Here is a 20520-nt window from a genome sequence, read left to right on the forward strand (position 1 = left end):
CTAGGGCGCGATCCTGGAGACCCAGGACAGAAACATTTTAGAACAGTGATTCCCAAGTTGCCGTCAACACTCCAAAGGAGGCTACTGGGAGGGTCCCACCCCTCTAGGGTAGGGGCCACACATGGTCATACCTGATTCAACTTTGCAAACCCCTTGGTCTCTGTCACAACTACTCAGCTCTGCCGCTGTAGGCAACACCTAACCAAAGGAGCAGGGCTGAGCTTCAGGGAAACTTTATTTACAAAACAGGCAGTGGCCTGGACCCTGCCACAGGCCATTGTAGCCTGCTGAGGCCTGCTTGAGGGGTCTGGGGAAGTGGGCGTAAGGCTATCTGGTGTTCTCCGCCACCTTGGCAGCTGGAAGGGTTTCAGACCTAGACTGAGAACAAAGGGGGAAGTGGAGGGAGCATTCCTCTCCAGGTACCGCTCTTAAAGGGCATTTGCAAAGGATGGACACAAAGCCCTTTCAAAATGAAAGCTACAGTTTTGGGGAAGCCTGTATGGCTCAGGGCATGATGCCAGAGTTCCTGGGTTGAGTCTCCCCGCAGGGAGCCTGTTTGTGTATGCCTGTGTCTCTCACAAATAAATAAAATCTTAAAAAAAAAAAACTAGGTTTTTTTTTTAATTTTTATTTATTTATGATAGTCACAGAGAGAGAAAGAGAGGCAGAGACACAGGCAGAGAGAGAAGCAGGCTCCATGCACTGGGAGCCCGACGTGGGAATCGATCCCGGGTCTCCAGGATCACACCCTGGGCCGAAGGCGGTGGTAAACCACTGAGCCACCCGGGCTGCCCAGTAGTAGACCCTTTTCTTGAGGGGATACCTGGATGGCTCAGTCAGTTAAGTGTCTGCCTTTGGCTCAGGTGATAATCTCAGGGTCCAAGGATCGAGCCCCTCATCGGGCTCCCAGCTCAGGAAGCCTGCTTTTCCCTCTCCTGCTGCCCCGCCCCCCCCCCAACTGTGCTCACTCTGTCAAATAAATAAAATCTTTAAAAAAAAACAAAAACCTTTCTTGAGTTAGAACCTTGAGTGTCCTGGTGCTGCCCACAACACAGAAGTGCGGTGGTGGCCCTGAGGGGCAGCTCGGAGATGCCCCAAGACTGACTTGCTATCAAGAACACTTAGCACTACTGTAGACTCTTGTCAGAATCAGAATGCTAGGGCAGCCCGGGTGGCTCAGTGGTTTAGCCTGATCCAGGAGACCCAGATCGAGTCCCACATCAGGCTCCCTGCATGGAGCCTGCTTCTCTCTCTGCCTGTGTCTCTGCCTCTCTCTCTCTCTCTCTCTCTCTCTCTCTCTCTCTCTTTCTCTGTGTCTCTCATGAATAAATAAATAAGATCTTTAAAAAAATGCTAGGCCAGTGGGATGCCTGAGTGGCTCAGTGGTTGAGTGTCTGCATTCGGTTCAGGGCGTGATCCCGGGATCCGGGATCGAGATCCACATCAGGCTCCCTGTGGGGAGCCTGTTTCTCCCTCTGCCTGTGTCTCTGCCTCTCCCCCCGCCCTCTCTCTCTCTCTCTCTCTCTCTCTCTCTCGTAAATAAATAAAATCTTTTAAAAAAAATGCTAGACCAATGTAACGGTTTCATTTATGAAAATATTTTTCATCCCTGAAGATAAGTTCCTTAATGAGAAGAGTAAACTACGTAATCATGATCCCACTGGTCCTAAAAGGATAGCTGCTGTTTTTTGCCAAATTTAAGACAAAGGTGGGATCCTGCACTCAAAAAAGAATGTTTAATCTGACATGGTCCATACCAAGAATCCTAACTCCCATGTAGCAGGAAAGAAGAAAATGAAGAAAGAGTCTTAACTGAGGCCTTTGAACTTGATAACCGAGCGTGGATTCTTAAATGGTCCAGGGGACTCTGAGGTAGCCCTTGGCAGGGTCTCCGGATTCCTCAGTAACGCCCACAGCTGGAGAGGGAGAGTACCTGTCCGCTCGCTGATGCCATCTGGGATGGGAGGATGCTTGAAGACCTTTCATCCCGTCTTTTAAGGATGTCTTTATAAAGTTCCAAATAGTCTGAGTTGTTGAGGTCAGCTGATAACCGTTGATTCTTTTCCTGGATTCAGGTCCAGACAAACTACGCGATCAAGGGATTATGCTCCATAACACCAGCTTGCAGTCGTAACATAAACCTGGTTTATGAAGATACATGTATTGCTCATGTATGCAAATATCCCTCCAAGAGCAGTTCATTTGCACAGCCAGTCCCAGTCACGTATGTAGTGTTGCGGGTGCAAGGCTTCATCCAGAAAGACTAGAGATTCTTTTCAAAACTGGTATTATAGATGAGTGAGCCTGACCTGCAGAAGCCAGTGTCCGCAGACAAGAGGCAGGAGTAACTGCTCATCTCTTCACAAAGCCAAGAAAAGTCAGGAATGCTCTTGATTTGATGTACCAGGATAAACAGCCTCAATTTTGTCTCCCAAAATGCTGCTACATGTCTTCCACGACACCGGCAGGGGCTCCCTTTAGGTCAGCAACAGTGCTTAGGCTCTGCTTCCATGGCAGCAGCTTGAGTTCCCAAACAAGTCTTCCAGCAGCATGCAGAGAAGCCATACAAACAATCCACATCCACCTTCCTGTCCACCTTGGAGAAGACTCACGAGGAGGGGGGCGGGGGTCCCATTCTGGAAGGTTGGAAATACTTGTAGGCAGGCCTGAAAGCCCTGGCTGTACTCTTGTGGTCTGTGTAGGGTGGGTTATCCCCAGTGTTAGCTACCGGAATTTAAGCCTGAATGAGAATATCTGAAATAGAGTGTACTAGAGAAAGTACTTTTTTCTTTTTTTTTTTTAATTATTTATTTATTTATTTATGATAGCCACACACAGAGAGAGAGAGGCAGAGACACAGGCAGAGGGAAAAGCAGGCTCCATGCACCGGGAGCCCGACGCGGGACTCAATCCCGGGTCTCCAGGATCGCACCCTGGGCCAAAGGCAGGTGCTAAACCGCTGCGCCACCCAGGGATCCCCGAGAAAGTACTTTTTTCTAATGCACATTAAAAGATTTGGCTGTTAGAATCGATGGTTATGTTAGCAGTTAGCTTGTTAGCTGTGGGTTATTTTACTCCTTATGGGAAACCCTATCTGCTGCCACTGTTCATAGTCCTTTTTATCTTGATTTATATAGATCATCCTAATTACCCTGCTCCCTGTGTTCCTCCTACATGTGATTACTACCACTCTTCATAACAAAAAAAAAATTTTTAAATATGTATTTTTAATCCCCTTCTTACTATTTGCCTCTTCCAGACCCTCACCTTTGAGATGGGTGGGTGTGGCCTTGGGCAAGTTATCTAGCTTACTGGAGCCTCCTTGGATGGTCTGAACTGTACAGTGAGGATGGTCATACCTACCTGGCAGAGATTTGGTAAGATGAGAAGTCCGGTATCAGTGATTTCCAGCTAAGGCTGACATACAGCAGGAATTAAATTATAACAGCTCTCCTGCAACTTCTGTGGCATCAGATTCTAAACGTGAACCAAGCGAGGAAGACCCTACACAACCCACACTAAAGTCTGGCTGCCATTTGGGTGCCCGCTCTGTCAAAGCTAAGCGCTGTGCAAAGTTCTTTACCTGCATGCTCTCATTTTATCCTTCTGACCATCCCGTGAGGCAGGTGCCATGCTCATTTTTCACAGGAAAAAGCTGAGGATTGAGATTAAGTGGTCTGCCTCCATTGTTTTGTGGCATTTGTCTCAGGAGCTGCCTTGCTGTGGGCCACCATTCTTTTAGACTGCTCTGTCACCTTACCCTCCATCTCTGGGTGGGCCGGGCAGCTGTCTCCATCTGCCAAAGGTGGAGGTGGCCGGTGCCAGTCCTACCACACACCTACTATTTTCTCTGCTTCCCCAAAAGGCTCGACTTAGCCTCCCCACTCCTCTCCCAGTGGATTAAATCGCATTGCCATCTGACTTAGGCATCAGCATAGATAGTATGGCATTAAATGGTCTATGTCACTCCCTCGCCTCCCCCAAGAAAAGCCTTGTTTGTACCAGCTCTCTCCCCAAAACTCCTCACATAAGGCATGCACAAAATATAGCCTTAAATTTAAGTAAGCCATACAGGGAAGCAGCTGTCATGCTAAAGAAAACCGTTGGATTTAATCACTAGTTTATAGCAGCAGGTGAGGCCATATGCACAAGAATTGCTGCATGCAGCCCAGGCTTGTCTGTGGCAAAGTGTACAGGAGCTGTGCAAAGTGTAATGCTTGCATTTCCCACAGACCTGAGTTTGGGGTGTACATACATTCTGCTCCCCCATTTTATGGATACCTCGTCCTACCACAGTCCATCTGCCTCCAGGCTTGTCGTATTTTTAGCAGCTCGTTCATTGTAAGATGAGAGGAAATAAGCCTGTGTGCAGCAGGCTACTACTTCCGCATCTCACACCCTGTTCAGGACGACAATAGGGCTCACTGGGATATTGGGAACAGAGGATCCCACAGGATGACCATTGGGTATCTTCACTGGGAGGTCTTCAGTTACTGCACAGACCAGGGTTTTTTTTATTTTTTGGTAACTCCTACCTGTTGGAGTCTTACTGCACTGGCTGGCATAATGGCCCATTTTTCGACACTAAAAGAGAAAGATTAATAGAGTGACTTTTTGTAAATCAAATCCCCAGAGAAATACCCAAAACTGTCTAGGGAACCATAAGAGCTAATTAGCTGTCATTCTAAGGAATTTGATGGATTCTCTCTTAAAGGAACTTCCATTTCAGGCCCGAAAGACTTGGAGAGAAAAACCAGCATCACTTTCCCAAGGAACAGGGCTCTGGATGTCCCCACCATCAAATGCATGAGAAAGGCAAGAGCTCTGCTCCCTTCCCTTTTCTGATGGAGCTTTCTCTTACAGCATAGAGAAGTCAGAAGCACAGGACAATGAAGACATTATCTCATGAAGTTATGTTTTTCTTCCTGATAAACCAGAAAATAGCAAAAAAAAAAAAAAAAAAAAAAACCCAAAAAACCCATCCACAACAAAACCAGAAAAACAAGGTGCTACATCCCCTTTCTCACCAAACCCTGCCCACCCCACAGATCTTGAGGACAGTATATATGAACTCAGAATTTGTAGGAAGCAAAGAATAAGGTGAAAGCCGTTTAACTTAGAGCTTTTAAAGAAAGAAAAAGTTTGGCCAGGGATGTGAGTCAGATGAGGTTGTAGAGACCTAGCAGGAACTTTGGGTTACCGGTGCCCCCCCACTCCCCTCATTCAGTCCTACACCTCAGTGTGTTCTTACCCAACCGAAAGGGAGTCACACGCTGCAGCTGCTCACCCCATCCTCCCCACCACCCACGCCCACACATGTGGCAGTAGCAAGGTCTGTCCGCAGCTACCCACCCTGTAGCACGGGCCCTGCTCCTGTGCCCCGAGCCCCAAGTGGTAGGAGACCCGGTGCTCCTGAGGCCTCCTCTGAGGGTGGGGAAGCAGGCAGGCCATCGGGGAAGGGGGCTTGCGAGGCTCCCAGGCAGAAGCAGCAGGTGCTGAGCCCCATGGCCAGTGGACAAGCTGCTGATAAGGTCAGGAGGAAACGCTGCAGACATTCCCTCTGTGCAGATGTGGTGACTTTACACCAAGGCGGAGGCCCTGGCCGGGGTTTAGGTGGAAACCAGGTTTCCAGAGGCCTTTATTTACAGTTTTAGCTGCCAAAGGCATGCCTCCTGATGGGAAGTAGAGTCAGGTTTGTGAACTGCCCCACCGTCACTGAAGAGGCTTCCCACCTTCTGGCAGAGATCCCAGGCAGGAGCAGTAGGGGGCACCCTCCCCAAGCCCGCGCCGCCTTCCCTGCGGCCGCTGGACCGGATGTGGGACCGCACGGATCAACAGGGCCTGAGCAGAGCCCTGTTCCCACGCCCGGGTCGACCTCTGTCGGACTCATCCGCAGCCCGACACTCAGTCATCCAGATCAAGGGGCACGGAGCCTTTCTGTAGAAGACCAGATACTAAAGATCTGTGGCTCTGCAGGCCCTCGGCCCTGCCCTCATAGGCGTGAGGCGGGCTGTGGCTGATACGGAAACGATGGGTTTTGCCCTGATCCAGTAAAGCTACAAGAACTGACAGTTTCATTTTCCTATGTTACAATATATTCTTTTGTTTGCTTTTTTTTTTTTTTTAACTCCCCCACGATCTTATTTTAAAAATCATTCTTAGGCGCCAGGCTGTACAAAAGCAGGCTGTGGCCAGATTTGGCCTGCAGGCTGTAGCTGGCTGGCCCCCGATGTAGGGAGGCGCTCGGGGAGAGGGTGTATGTTCCCACAGGGACTGGGCACAACCAGGAAGGCCCTGATTCAGGATAACACAAATCCAGGGCTGGGCCCCTTGTTCTTTATTTTAAAACCACATACATTAGGCACCTGGTTGGCTCAGTTGGTAGAACATGCCACTCTTAATCTCGGGGTCGTGAGTTCAAATCCCGTGTTGGGAATAGAGATTACTTACACACACACACACACACACACACGCACACAATCACAAACACATGCACGCTATCCAGCCAAGGAGAAGGAAAGCCTCAGGGGCCGACAGGACTGAAGCAGAGGTTACAGAGGTTGAAGGGGGTTTGGGTGGTGGCGTGTGCCTTTCCCACGATGGGTACTTGGAGCAGATCATGTGAGAGTGAGGGCTGTGCATAGTGCGGTGCCAGAGAGAGAGAGCTCCCCAGGGAGCATGTGCTGTAAAAGGAGCGAGACACACCTGCGCCTGCGCCTCCCTGCCTTCACTCACCTTCGTGTAGCTCGAGTTGAATAAAAGATTCATCTTGGGACTGAGGGAAGTACAGAGAGAGCCGATTACAGCCAGGCTCCAGCCCCCCGCCCCCCATCACCTGCTCATTAGCATGCTCCGTGCCAGCTGGCTGCAGATTTCCTGTTCCTGAGCCCTGTGGGGAAGGAGCCCATACCCCAGCCAGGGGATGCAGAAGAACTGCAGAGGGTTGGGGCGGGTCTTCAGTGTTTCTAGTCATTTCTAGAACAGTCTGTGAAGAGCTCTATGCCTGTGCCCAGCACGAACACGCATCAGCAGCCTGGGGTGGAGTTAGTGCAGCACCAGGCGGGGGACGGGGCTGTGTGTGCACAGGGTAAGCCAGCAAGGAGACCCCTGGGCAGATGCTCGCCAGACACGTCACTTCCCACCTCGGGCCAGTGAAGGTATGGAAAGATCTAGATCCAGAAGCCAGGGAACAGGCCCCGTACTAGGCAGGAGTTGCTGGTGCAGGGGTCATACTTACTGTGCAAATTGGCAGTGAGGTCCCTTGGGGCAGACGCCCACTAAGTAGTTAACGCACATGATCTTACGGACGTGGCGCTGCTTACACAGGGGCCCTGCCGGGCAAAGCACAGCCAGAAACACACGACAGAGCTCACCGGGAGGCTATGGCAGTCATAGGCTCCCCACATCAGGGGTGTATAAATCTCCCTGAACCTTCCAGACTGCCCCAAACAGCTGCTTCCTAACCATGTGACGGGGAGGGGAAAGGTGACCTCGGAATACGTTGGGGTGGGGGTCAGCTGGCCAGTCCTGGGTAGCGGCGTTGGAAGTGTCCCTAATACACTGTGTCTTGGAGGCTCCGCATGGCTGTAGATGGTCATTTGCTGTCTTTGCTTAGCTCTAGAAGTTACGACTGAAGAAAGGCTAACCCTACAGCTTACTTATCTTCCCCTAAAATCCCCCAAAACCAACACCACTGAGGCCTCAGAACAATGTGCCTGAAGATAAAGGAAGATCAAGCACATGGTACTCAGAGCAGGGACTCTGATGGGGGGAGCCTGCCTCTTCCTGGGGTAGGTGGAGCAAGCGTCAGTGGCAGCACAGCCCCAGGTACGCAGGTAAGAGAAGTAGTGAAGAGAATGCACTAAAACGTCTCCTGTGGGTCAGCCCCTGCGCCAAGATTCCCATGGGGTCCTATAGCTGAGCGGCTCTGCAACCCTCCGAGGGAGGCATTTCCCCTTTTCATAAGTGAGGAAATGAGTTCAGCAGTTTGTTCCAGTCACACAGGTGATACATTCTGAAGTCCGCTGCAGGAAGCCAGCCCCGTGCCACACCAGGCTGAATGCTGGAAGGTCGCAGAGCGGGCCCTGGGCGGAACTAGGGGAAAGAGCTTGTTGGGAAGGCCCCACGGGGCCTCATCAGGAATATGCCTCCCTCCCCTGCTGGGGACCTGCCCCCCGCCCCATCCTGATCACCTAATGCTCCCTACCACTGGGGCCTCATCATCCTTGCAGAAACCTTGGTCATACCAAGGACAGTCCCGGGTCTTGAAGGCTGGTGTCACGTGGAGGAAGGGACATTCCTTGTTGTTGCAATCACCTGAAAAGTCCGGCATTCTTAAAGAGCATTCTTGAAGTCTTTATTGTCACTTCCGCCCGCCCCAAACAGGACTGACCTTGGCCCTTCCTTAGAAGCCACCGGCCTGCCTTCTGTCATCGGCCGCTTCTCCAAGACAACAAGGTTTTTTCTAATCCGCCCTGCAATCTAAGGAGGATGGACCCCAAGACTACTGGCTAAGCAGGGCGTGGGCAGGAATAAGCACGTCTGGAAGAGTTGAGGCCGGGCCCGAGGAGGGATGGGAACGGGAGGCATTTGGAGGCCACCAGAGAGGAAGGAATGAGAGGAGACGTAGGGAGGAAAGACCCAGAGAGCGAGCAGCTACAGATCCAAGAAGACACATCGTGGACGAATCATGATGAAAAACCCTCTCTGCTTCATCACCACGAGACCGACGATTCGCCCAGAATCGGGGCACAGTCCTTTTTGGCGGAAATGCCAAGAGCAGTGCCCAGGGCTCCAAAGTTGGCACCGGGGTGATGCTAGGCGAGACACAGAGGGACCCCTGTAGTATCCCAGCACTGTAGTCTGTCTGTGGGTTGGGCCAGGACTCAGGTCCCCTAGAAGGAGCCAGACCAGTTGAGAATTGTGACAAGAACCCTCCTGGATTTCTCTTAGGGGCCCAGGGGCTTTGAAGGAGCCCACGGGGAAGATTCAGCTCATTTTTCACCTCATTTGAAGTAGAGAACCAGTGACTGCTTCCCGTCTCATCCTCCTTAAAAATCTGCAACTCGGTACTTCTCAGAACCAAAAGGAACTTCACGGTGTTCACCCCATTGGTTTTCAAACTGCTCCGGAGTCTATTTTATACGCTGTGCTTCCGCAAAGCAGTTTCCCCGGGACAAGAGTGCCCCGGATGCCGAAGAGTTTTAAGCCATCATTCCCTCCCGGCCCTACCACCCCTCGAACGAGGACCCCAGGGCTCAGGCAGGGGAAATCCCATGTCCACATTCACCCAGCCTCCTCACATTGGCGAGGGGCTTAAGTGCTGGTCTGGCCTCAGAGGAATGGAAGTGACATCCCTGCCGCCACCACCACCACCACCATACCCCCCACCACCCCCAAGACTGGTGAGCATTGGACAGGCCAGGTGGTGGGAAGTCACCTGTGCAAGGCTCCCTTTCTGGCCTGGCCTGGGTGCACGTCTCCGCCTTCCTCTGCCGGCCAGCAGGTGGCCCCCGCACCTCACCCTGCACTCAGCCCTGCAGAGCCACCCAGGTCCCTTTCAGAAGCACGCAGCCAGCAGCCGGGCCAAGGACCCTGGCCGCCTTCAGCTGCCCCTTCCTGCTCCAGCACCTTCCAACGGAACGTCCCATACAGAGCAATTTACTCCGAAGGAGAGCGACAATTACTTTGATAGGACCTTAGAGCTATTCCCTCATTTACTCCAAGAGCAGCAACAGAGGTTACCCGCTACCATCAGTGATTTGCATGTAACCCCTCATGATGAGACGCATTTGAGGGCAGAAGGGAACCTGGTCCTACTCCTGTCCCCATCCCCATTCCCAGCACAGTGTCCGAGTCCCAAAAGAAAACCCAACCAAGTTTCACTGAAGGAATTAGTAAGTAGCATTTTTAAATGAAAGAGGTTTAGGCGGTGACCGGGGGAGTGGGGCTCAGGGCAAACTTTGTCCTTCCTTCCAAAGAACACATGCGGGTAGCTGACCTTCAACTCCAAGCAGGCAGGACACAGAGCGTTGGCCTGGGAGGAGCTTTTTGAGGATGTTTTGCTTTCTTCCCGCATACCCAGGCCTGCCCCTACTGCCCCCACAACCCTCCCCCTCACCCCCCCCCCCCCCCCCCCCGCCATGGGCTCTAATGAGGAACAGCCACCCCTGGAGCTGTCTCAAGAGGTCCCTGGAGACTGTGCCAGCTCTCTCCCTCCAGGTCACTCTTTTGGAACAGTTTGAAAAGCACTGGACTAGATAATCCTTAGGGCTCCTTCCAGCTCTGGAAGGAACAGAGCTGAAGAATTTTATTGGGAAGATACCTTATGAGATCTGAAACACATTCACAGACCATTCTTAAATGAGGTGGCAAGTGGCCCGGCTTCCCCCTCTGCAGCCCTGTGGACGACAGAAGGAGGTCTTGAGGCCAAGGGAAGGAGGACACTGGTCCAGACCTGACCACACAAGATAATTTTAGAGGCTATGGCTTCTGGACCTCATGACTGCATGTTTACAGTTACGTTGTGTTGCCAACAAGAGAGGCTAGTTTTCCACTTACAGAAGCAATGTAAAGTTTTCTTCTAAAATAAGACTTAATTGGGGCACCTGAGGGGCTCAGTCAGTTGGGAGTCAGCCTTCGGTTCAGATCATGATCCCAGAGTCCCTGGATTGAGCCCCAAGTCAGGCTCCCTGCTCAGCAGGAGTCTGCTTCTCCCTCTCCCTCCTCCTGCTCCCTCTGTGTCTCCCAAATAAAATATTTTATTTTATTTTTTTAAGATTTTATTTATTTATTCATGAGACACAGAGAGAGAGAGAGAGGGAGAGACACAGGCAGAGGGAGAAGCAGGCTCCCCGCGGGGAGCCTGATGCAGGACTCGATCCCAGACCCGGGGATCACATCCTGAGCCAGAGGCAAGACGCTCAGCTCAACCGCTGAGCCACCCAGGCATCCTGAATAAAATATATTTTTTAAAATAAGGCTTAATAATAGCAAGACCACAGAGTAGACAATGATACTGGTCAATGGCATAGGTGCTCTGTGTGTTTCACAAGCATCGCGAAAGTGGCTTCCAAATGCCTGCCGTTTGGGGACCCCTGGCCTGGACCCCCCTGGGGCAGAGAGATGGCCCAATCCAGGCCTGTTTCTGGACAGTCGGGGTATGTGATTAAACCAGGACTGCAGAGGGAAACAATTCAGCCTTTGATGCCAGCCACACCCTCCCCTTCCCTTGGGGCTGCAGGGGTGGGGTTGGGGGGGGCCTGCAGGGCAGTGAAACTGGCTCTCCTGTGTCTCAGGGGCTGGAGAAGCAGGCCTGAGGCTCGGAGCGTCCTGGTCTGGTCTGGTCTGTCACCGAGGCACACACGGCCTCCTCTGAGCGCTGCTGTCACAACTTCCACCCACCTCCCAGCCGCCACCGCCAACCTCCAGGGGAAGGGCCAAGCCAGGAAGGGGCTTTACCAAACTTTGAGTAGAAGTAGCACTCGGGCATCCTGGTGACATCGTACTGGTGCAAGAAACTGCACTGGTCGCCCTTCTTACACAGGCCCGGAGCCAGTGCTTACACACCACCATCTTCTCCCCCTGGTTGTGCCAGAATGGGCAGAGCTTCCCTGGGGACCCACAGCACCCAGCTGGGAGGCCCCCCCCAGCCCACAGCCTGGACCCAGAGCGCCCCCGGGAAGAATTCCCCAGGAGAGGCCTGGGGCTCAGACCCCAGCTGCACCCCCACAGCCCCGTCCCATCCCCTGACACCCCTCCCCCCGTGGAGGCTGGAACAGGGGGGGTGTAGGCAGAGGTGGCATGGAGGGTGACACGGAGGACGCCCCGTAGTCCTGACAGGTGGCTGTTCACACCACCGCTACTTTGCCCAGCCTTGCTCTCTGGCTGGCCTGCCCTCACCCCTCTCAAACCCCAGGACGCCCCGGGGATCAGGACAGCCCCCAGGTTCGGAGTGCCCCCCCCCGCCCCCCGCCAGGGAGCAGAGCCATGCTTCCAGCTCCCTCCCTCCCTCCAGCACGGTCCCTGGCACATCGTGCTCCCTAAGGGCCTCTTCAAACCAGGTCTTAAAAACTCCCCCAGAGGTTGTATTTCCTGAGTCCCGAGACCTAAGGTGCTGACCCGAGAGCCAGCTTTGAAACAACTTGAAAGAAGTGGAAATGTCTGTAACTCTCTGTTATCTTCCTATACTGGGGCACTGCCAACGGCAGGAAGGACGCCCCGGTTCCTAAGCTCCTGAGCAGGAGCAGCCTCCTGTGTGGCCGACTCTGATAGGGAGGGAAGCCGGGATGGGGTTCTTTGTAAATAGCCCTCCCCTTGCCGGGGCCAGTGACTTGCTCTGCTGTGTGACCCCCCACCAGAGCCAGAGGAGCGTTACTGTGACCCACACTGCTTTGGGTGCAGGACCCAAGGAGGGGGCTCCATCCTGGTTGCACAGAGCCATGTGCAAAGAGCGAGCAATGAGCCGGCTTCCCTCTCACCCCATCGTCCAGGGCTGACAAGACAAATGAGGTGCGAGGTGCAGGGCAGTCCCTCCCTGCCCGGCCCCTCCTGGCCTCCCAGCTTCCCAAGAGCAGAACCACTTGGATCTGAAAAACGGGTCCTAAACTTATTCACAAGAGCAGCGGTGCTTAACCTGGATCTATGGGGGGAATGGGGGCCCCCAGACTGAAGGCAAGGCTTTTGGCCCAACCGTGTAATTTCTACAGGAAGAGCCTATGAGTGGGCCAGAGCCGGAGGTGGGGACCCCCTGGTTTGAGCCAGGCCTCCTGTATGTGGGGAGAGGGGTTTGCTTGGTCGGGGTCAGGGAGAAACAGGGGGTGCTTGTTGGTAGCATTTCAGAGACTGAAATGGCCAGGGCTGTCTTAGGACGTAAAGAATACTCAGGACAGCTGACCGGGTCCCATACTGATTCAGAGGATGAGAAAGGGGGTGATGGAGAGAAGGGCGCCGCTTTCCTGGCCGGGAGGAAACTCAAAAAAGCTGGGGGCCTCCTGGGAACACACAGGCTGAGACCACAAAACAGTCCCACCCCCAGCAAGGCGGGAAGAAGGGAATGTCCCCTCCCAGGTGGCCCTGGCTGAGCCAGGGAAATCCCAGCTGCTGATTCCCCCCTATTCCAGGCCCAGCAGAAGCCCCTGTGGTGTGGCCGCCCCCGCCCCCCCACCGCCAGGTTCTCCGGCTGACCCACCTTTCTCACAGAGCCCTTTCGCAAAGAAGTTGCACACAGCTGAGCCCCACTCTGGAAGGGGAAAAAGGAAGGTAGCTTCCTCACAGGCTGCAGCTGCTGGAGGGGCTCTTCCTCCCCAGGAAGTGGCGCCCCCCCCCCACGCCCCCTGCGACCCTGACCTTCCCCGAGGCTGAGGCCTGGGGGCCCCCAAGTCCTGGCTCTTTGGATGCTGGCCTCCAGGACCAGCCTCGAGGCCTCAGCACCTAAGCCCCCCAACCCTGAGACTGAGGTGACGGAGGGCCCCAAGGCCCAAGGGAGCTCAGGAGGCCAGTGTGGACCCTCCCAGCTTCTCACAATTCACCTGTGTCTCTCTGCTTTCCCGGTCTGGAAAATGGGCCGCCTGGGAGTCAGCCCCATTTTCCTGGAGTCCTGGAGAGGACGTAAGAGGCCTGAGACCCTGAGAAGGGAGGGACCAAGCTGGGAATCACAGTTGGCAGGCTCCAGCCCCCCACTGGGCCACAGTGAAGGGGCGGCCCCATCGGGAGCTGAGCAGAGAGGCCTGCGGAGAAGACAGGGGGAGGGGGATGCCTCACGGTCCCCCAGAGGGACAGCTGACACCCTGTCCTCACTCACTGTCCATGCCCTGGAAAGGCAGGAGGAGTCCAGTGCCCTTCTGCATCTCTACATCCTTCTCGAAGGTGAAGGTGAACTGCTCCAGCCCAGCAATGACCTCCTACATCTTCCATCTCCTGTGGGGCCGCCAAAACCTACCCAAGACCCTGCAGGTGGCCCCTATATAGCTCGTTGTCGTCGGAGGCCCTTAAAGGGCCACAGTCTGATGCCGCCCCCCTCATCCCCGGGGGAGCCAGCTGCCAGGTGACAGCTAAGCGACTCTCTAAGCACAGATGTCTCACGACTCCCACCTGATGCAGGTGCAGGCGCCCCGGGGGGGGCCCCCACGCCCCCACACGGTGTACAGAACGTGCTGCAGGGGAAGGAGGAGCAAAGCCCCGCAGGCTCCCTGCTCCTCCCTGTGTGTCTTCAAACATGCGACATATGCACAGACGTTACCAAACCTGTGCTCATTCTTTCAACAGGAAGACAAAGCCACAGGTTAAGCTTCGAGAAGACTTGCATAAACCAACCTCTGTGAGGCTGCTCGGATTCCCAGGAGCTGGGGTGGGGGGTAGGGTGCCAAGGGGTGAGGGGGCCGGGGCAGGGGGGCTTCCCTCCAATCACGTCCCAGCCCACGCCTCCCTCTGGGACTCCTGACACCCCTCTTCTGGCCTGAGTGACAAGCCCCGCGCGAGCTCCTCATGGGAGAAGGGGGGAAAAAGGAACGAGATCCAGAGGAATCGGAAACAGTTGGATGAATAGCGCTTTGTTTACTCGCACACAACCGCGAGCTCGAGCTCGGAGCCGGGCTGGGGGTGGAACCAACCCGAGGCCGCGGCCTCCCCGCCAGGATTCCACAGGCCACCCCAGCGCCTCCCACCCCCTGAGAAAGCGCTTTGTAAACGAAATCTCTATGCAAATGTTGTTTTATTATTATTACGCCACCCCTGCCCCCAGGGCTGGGGACATCTGAAGTGCTTTCAAAGGCGCGCTCTGGGGCTCTAACTGGGGCTCTAACTGGGGCAGGCTGTCCCCTTCCCACCGCCCCCTCCCACCCCCAGCCGGGGCCCTGAACTGGCCTTCCCTCCAACTGGACGGAGCCAATGTTTGCAGAGTCGCGCTGGAACCCACAGAACCCGACGGCCTCCTTCCTGGACGCAGCGGGGAGAGGTGGGCAGCGCCCTGCAGGCCCCAGCCGGCCTACAAGAAGGAGCCTGCTGGCTTTTGTTCTCCCATGACTGTGGCCCCCTCGGCTCCTCCTCCACTGGTTGTTCTTTTGAACTCTGGATCAGAAAGGAAAATAGCTGGAGAGAGAGAGAGAGAGAGAGAGAGAGAGACACCTGGTGCCGAGGCGGGGCCCAGGGCCGGGCAGGAAGGGATCCAAGAGTTTCCAGAAGCCCAGGCCTCCCTCTAGCTTCAATCCCAGGGAGGGGGAACGGCGGGGGAGGCCGAGCTGGGGGCTGTGGGAGGCTGGGCCACCCAGGCCCCTGGGCAGACGCCCTATTCCTGTGCATGGGTTGGTAATCCAAGGACACATTCCGTCTGTCAACACACCAGCCTGGCAGGGCAGGCGGGCAAATGAGGACACGAAGGCTCAGGGAGGCCAAGGGCACCCGGTTGGGAAGACGGTAACGACGGAATTCTAATCCGCGTCTCCTGATCTCCTTCCATCAGCATCCACAGAGCATCTGTGTCCTGGGGAGAGGGCGGGAGGGGGGTGCAAAGGACCGTCCTCCTGCCCTCAGGCACAGCCCAGTCCAGTGGGGAGTACACGATGGTAAAGGGGGATGATGGGGGATCCCTGGGTGGCTCAGCGGTTTGGCACCTGCCTTTGGCCCAGGGCACGATCCTGGGGTCCAGGGGTCGAGTCCTGCATCAGGCTCCCTGCATGGAGTCTGCTTCTCCCTCTGCCTCTCTCTTTCTCTCTATATATCTATCATGAATAAATAAATAAATAAATCTTTTTAAAAAATTTTAAAAATAAAAGGGGATGGTAATGGCTAACAGGGCGATAAATGGTAGCGGGGGCGTGCTAAGCTGGGCTGGAGGAGCGCCATTCCAGAAGGAAGGGCAGCCAGCCATGGAAGGCCCAGGGGGTAAGGGGACATGGCAGGTGAGGGGGGATGGCCAAGGTGAGGGGTGTGGGCGACAGGATTGGAGAAGCAATGCAGGTGTCTCTTAGGGCTTGGTTTTCTATCATGAAGCCAGCAGAGTGCCCCCAAAAGGCTAGGAGAGCAACGCACAGCACCCCGAAGACTAGATTGAGGAGGAAAGACAGGGCGGGCGGCTATATAAGGGATGATAAAAATTGGGGTGCCTGGGTGGCTCAGCGGCCCAGGGCGTGATCCCCAGAGTCATGGGATTGAGTCCCACATCGGGCTGCCCGCAGGGAACCTGCTTCTCCCTCTGCCTCTCTCTGAATAAATAAATAAAATATTTTAAAAAGAGAGAAGGATGATAAAAATAATAATTAGAGCCCCGGTGATATCTCCAGGGGTTCTTTCCTCCACTCCGGTGGCCGGAAAGTGTTCCCCGGCAAGAGCTGAGCGTGGAGGAGGCCCCCGGGCCCACTCTTCCCTCCATCTGGCAGCAGCAGCCCCTCCTCTTCGGGTCAAGGTCTCAGCCTCCTCCCGGACTCGCTGTCGCACCTCCGTGTGCCCGGCGGCCAGAGGGTGTGCCAAGGACGTCGCCCAGAAGAGCTCCCCACTCCTGATGCGCAACCATCGATTTGGCGCAAGAATGACGACGCCAGGCCCTCACGGCCTTCGCTTACCCAACAACATGCCTTCTGGGGTGGGTCGAACCGTCTCCCCCGAAAAAGTAGACCAAATCCTTACCCCTGGTACCCTGTGAATGTGACCTGATCCGGAAATGGGATCTTTGCAGATGTAATTAGGTGACGGATCTCAAGGCGATCAAGCTGGAGTTAGGGTCCTTGCGAGAGAGGAGAGGGAGTTTGGGATGCGCGGAGACGGCCGGGACGCGGAGGAGGAGGCAGGACCCGGGCAGCTCCTGTGGGGCGCCGAGGCCGGCCGGCCACCCCCAGAGGCCCAGACAGAGGCGGGGGACGGTGCCCCCCCGGGGGTTCCCGAAGGAGCCTGCCCTGCCCACACCACCCTCTTGGACTTGTGGCCCCCGTGATGGGAGAGAGCACACGTCTGGTGTCTCAAGCCACCACCTCTGCAGCAATTTGTTACGGTGGCCCCAGCAAACTCATAATCCTCCCACCTGGCCATTCCGTTTCAGAGGACCTTGCTCCTCTGGCAGATGAGCAAATAAACCCACAGGGAAGCAGGTGACTGCCAATGTCCCTCTGCTAATTGGTATCGACCGGGGGTGGTCTGGGTCTCCCACCTCCTAAGGCCTTTCCGACTCCTCTTGTCACTCAGGCCAGGGGGCTGCCCCCCATGTATACTACGACCTTGCGCCTCCCCAGGTGGCCCAGCACTTGCTGTGCAAAGACAACAGGCAAGCCCCAGGCCACAGAAGCCCGGGTGATGCCCCGGAGAAGGAGCCGGAGTGGGGACCAGGATGCCCCAGCTCTGGGGTGCCCCCTCTCAAACCTCTGTGCCCTGGAGCGTATCCCCAGCCCCCGTGTTTTCATCCAGTAATTAATTCATGGCAGCGGAGTGGACGCGCAAATCGCTCAACAGTGGTATTAATTTTTAATCACCATCATTATGAGACGTTCATTGAACTCCGGCTGCAGATTTCCTGAATCATCATCACCCTGCCCCTTTCTCTCTATAAATGCACTGTTCCGAAAAGGAGGAGTGCGGGGAGCTCTGGAATTCTCTGGCCGCCAGGAACTGGGGGAGGTCATCTTTTCTGTCGCCCTGGCCTTCGGTCAGTGGCAGCCAGTGCTTTTTGGGGCAGGCTGTGGCCAGGCCCCCCTTCCCTGGCATTTGTACATCTGCCCCACTCCCCACTTGGGCACCCTGAGTTTGTGCAAAGAGCATAGGCTGTGGCATTGGGCAGGCCAGGGTTCAAATCCGGGCTGTGTCGGTCCCCAGCCTGTGATCCTGGGCCATTTAATCACCTCTCTTAGCCCCAGATTCAGCATCAGTGAAACGGGACCCACCGCATGACCTCACCTGGGGTGCCAGCAGTGAGAAGTACATGTGGGTGCCCAATACCAGGGGGCAGCTGTACCAGAGTCATCCTCCCTGAAGGTTTGTGCCATAAGGAGAAAGGACTGGTGTGTCCCCCCTCCCCAGGTCTATGGGGCCACCCTCTTCAAGCCCCTGATAAAAGGTGCTGTGGGAGATGGCGGGCTCCATGCTGCTCGGGTGTGCTGGCGGGCTGCTCTGAGTCCAGGAGGGCCAGGCTGGGTGACTGGATAGCCCTACTGTCGGGATGGGGGGGGCTCAGAGGAAACCCCGGGGACCCCAGCTGCTGCTGCTCAGCTTGGCCCCAAGGACAATGAGCCAGTGTGCCCTGCCCTCTCCACTGCTCTCTGTCCTGGAGATGCCACTTGGTGGTGACAGCTGTTGGCCTCACTATAGCACTTGGAGAGCAGGGCAGGAAGGACTGGCAGCCGGGAGGAACCTACTGTGTCTCTGCCCAAGAGTGTGGTCTCTGGGAGTCTGGTGGCCCTGGGAACGCTGCTGTGGGGACGGGATCGACCTCCCCCAGGGGCCTGGGCACAGTAACAGGACAGATGACCCACTTGCACTCCTCAGGGCCTCCTCCTGTCCTCACTTGCAAGGGCTCAAGTTGCTTCTACCCATTTTACAGACTAAGAAACCAAGGCTGTGAGGGGCGAAGGACTGCCTGAAGCCTGCGGGCCCAGAGGATGTCGGAATGGGGACAGGGACTCAGGACCTTCCCTGGCACTTCTAGGGCTGAGCAGTTGAGGTTCACCGTGTACACCATCTTTTCTCTGATTCCCACGAAACCCCAGAAAGAGCCCCATTATTATTATCATTATCATCATCCTCACCATCGTCATCATTATTATCTTCCACGGTTAAGGAAACTGAGGCTCACAGGCTTACTGACACAAGCTCCAGAAAGGTCACTAAGTCCGCACGAGCCCCCAGCCAGCCCAGCCCAACGCCGTACAGGAAAGCGCCCACCCCCAGGCTGGAGAGATGAGGGGGTGCGAAGGCCACTGAGAGGGCATGCGGGTTGCACCTGTGGCCTGAGAGTCAAGGAGACAGGACTCCTGGGGCCCAGGGGGGTCCGGAAAGCTTTCCTCCCCCACTGTTGTCACCTGCATGTGTCTCCGTCTTCAAGCCACCGTCCCCTCTGTGGCCAGAGCCCCTCTAGGCCGAGCAGAGGCTGCTCTGAGCCTCCCGGGGCTCAGGGAGGTGCTCCCACAGGTCCCTGACCCCTGTACCCCGTGGGAAAGAAGCCCTGCCACCAGCAGCTCGGGGGACACCCCAGGCCCAGACCACCAGCAAAAATGAGCTAGCAGAAGCGGGATGGGGCCAGCTCAGGCTCCCCTCTGCTTTCTTCCTACTCATCCGCAGCCCCTCCAGCTGCTCTCACGCCTCTAGGGAGCTGTTCATTCATTCATTCACTCACTCACTCACTCACTCACTCACTCACTCAAAAATATCGTTGAGCTTCCATTCATGCTGAAGGACACAGAATGCACAAGACACAGCTTTTATCTGTGGAAGAATAATGACCCCAAAAGACGCCCACATCCTGATCTCGGAAACCTGTGGACGGGTGACGTGGCAAAGGGGACTTTGCGGATGTGGGGAAGCGTCCTGAAATGGGGAGACTACCCTGGATTATCGGGTGGGCCTAAGTCATCCCCAGGGGCTTTGCAAGTGAGCGGCAGGGGAGCCAGAGGGAGAGAGGAGAGGAGACAAGAGACAGAGAGAGACTCGAAGAGGAAGAGGTTACTCGGCCGCTTGGAGGATGGAAGGAGGGCCACGAGCCAAGGAAGGCAGGCGGCCTCCAGGGGCTGGAAGAGGTGAGGAAACGGATTCTCCCCCTGGTATCTCTCCGGAAGAAATGCAGACGTGCTGACACCTTGATTTCACCTCACTTGAAAGCCACTTTGGCCTTCCGGCCTCCAGAACCGTACGGTAATGAACTTGTGGTGGTCTAAGCTACTAAATCCGTAGCCATTTAGTACCAACACCAAGGAAAGGAAGACAAGGAGAAGTTACCTGTGGACAGGGGTGGGAAACGAGGCATTTGCAGAGCTAGGACAAGAATACCCGGCTCTCAGGTGGGTGGCAAGGAAAGGCTTCAGGGAGGACACGAAACAAAGCCCTGGGACGGTAGGGAGGGGACAGTGTTGGAGGCTGGCCTCAGGGAGGCCACTGAAGGAGCCAGCCTTGTATTTGTTCATCTATTTTTTTAATAGATTATTTAATTTATTTTTATTTTTTAAGATTGATTTATTTATTCATGATAGACACAACGAGAGAGAGAGAGAGAGAGAGAGGCAGAGACACAGGCAGAGATCACGCCCTGAACTGAAGGCAGATGCTCACCCAGGCGCCCCTAATAGATTATTTTAAAAGATTTATTTATTATCATTAGCGGGAGAAAGAGAGAGAGAGAGAGAGAGCATGAACAGAGGAAGGGGCAGAGAGAAAGGAAGAGAGAGAAAAATCTCCAGCAGACTCCCCGCTGAGTATAGAGCCAGGTTTGGGGCTCGATCTCACAAGCCTGAGATCATGACGTGAGCTGAAATCAAGAGTCAGATGCCTAACTGACTGAGCCACATGGGCACTTTTTATTTTATTATTTTATTTTATTTATTTTATTTT

The 20520-nt window shown here is 55.0% G+C and overlaps 1 protein-coding gene across 1 annotated transcript; it reads right to left on the minus strand.

The window, feature by feature from the left end:
• Nucleotides 1-6831: 6831 nt before the first annotated feature.
• Nucleotides 6832-13907, minus strand: CPSF4L (cleavage and polyadenylation specific factor 4 like). Its single transcript, XM_077852453.1, is given in 7 exon segments — nt 6832-6889; nt 7238-7332; nt 8222-8316; nt 11461-11550; nt 11553-11612; nt 13190-13240; nt 13802-13907. Coding segments are annotated over 7 exon segments (555 nt in total).
• Nucleotides 13908-20520: the final 6613 nt, after the last annotated feature.

This window comes from Canis aureus, chromosome 16, assembly GCF_053574225.1.
Source record: "Canis aureus isolate CA01 chromosome 16, VMU_Caureus_v.1.0, whole genome shotgun sequence".
NCBI lineage: Eukaryota > Metazoa > Chordata > Mammalia > Carnivora > Canidae > Canis > Canis aureus.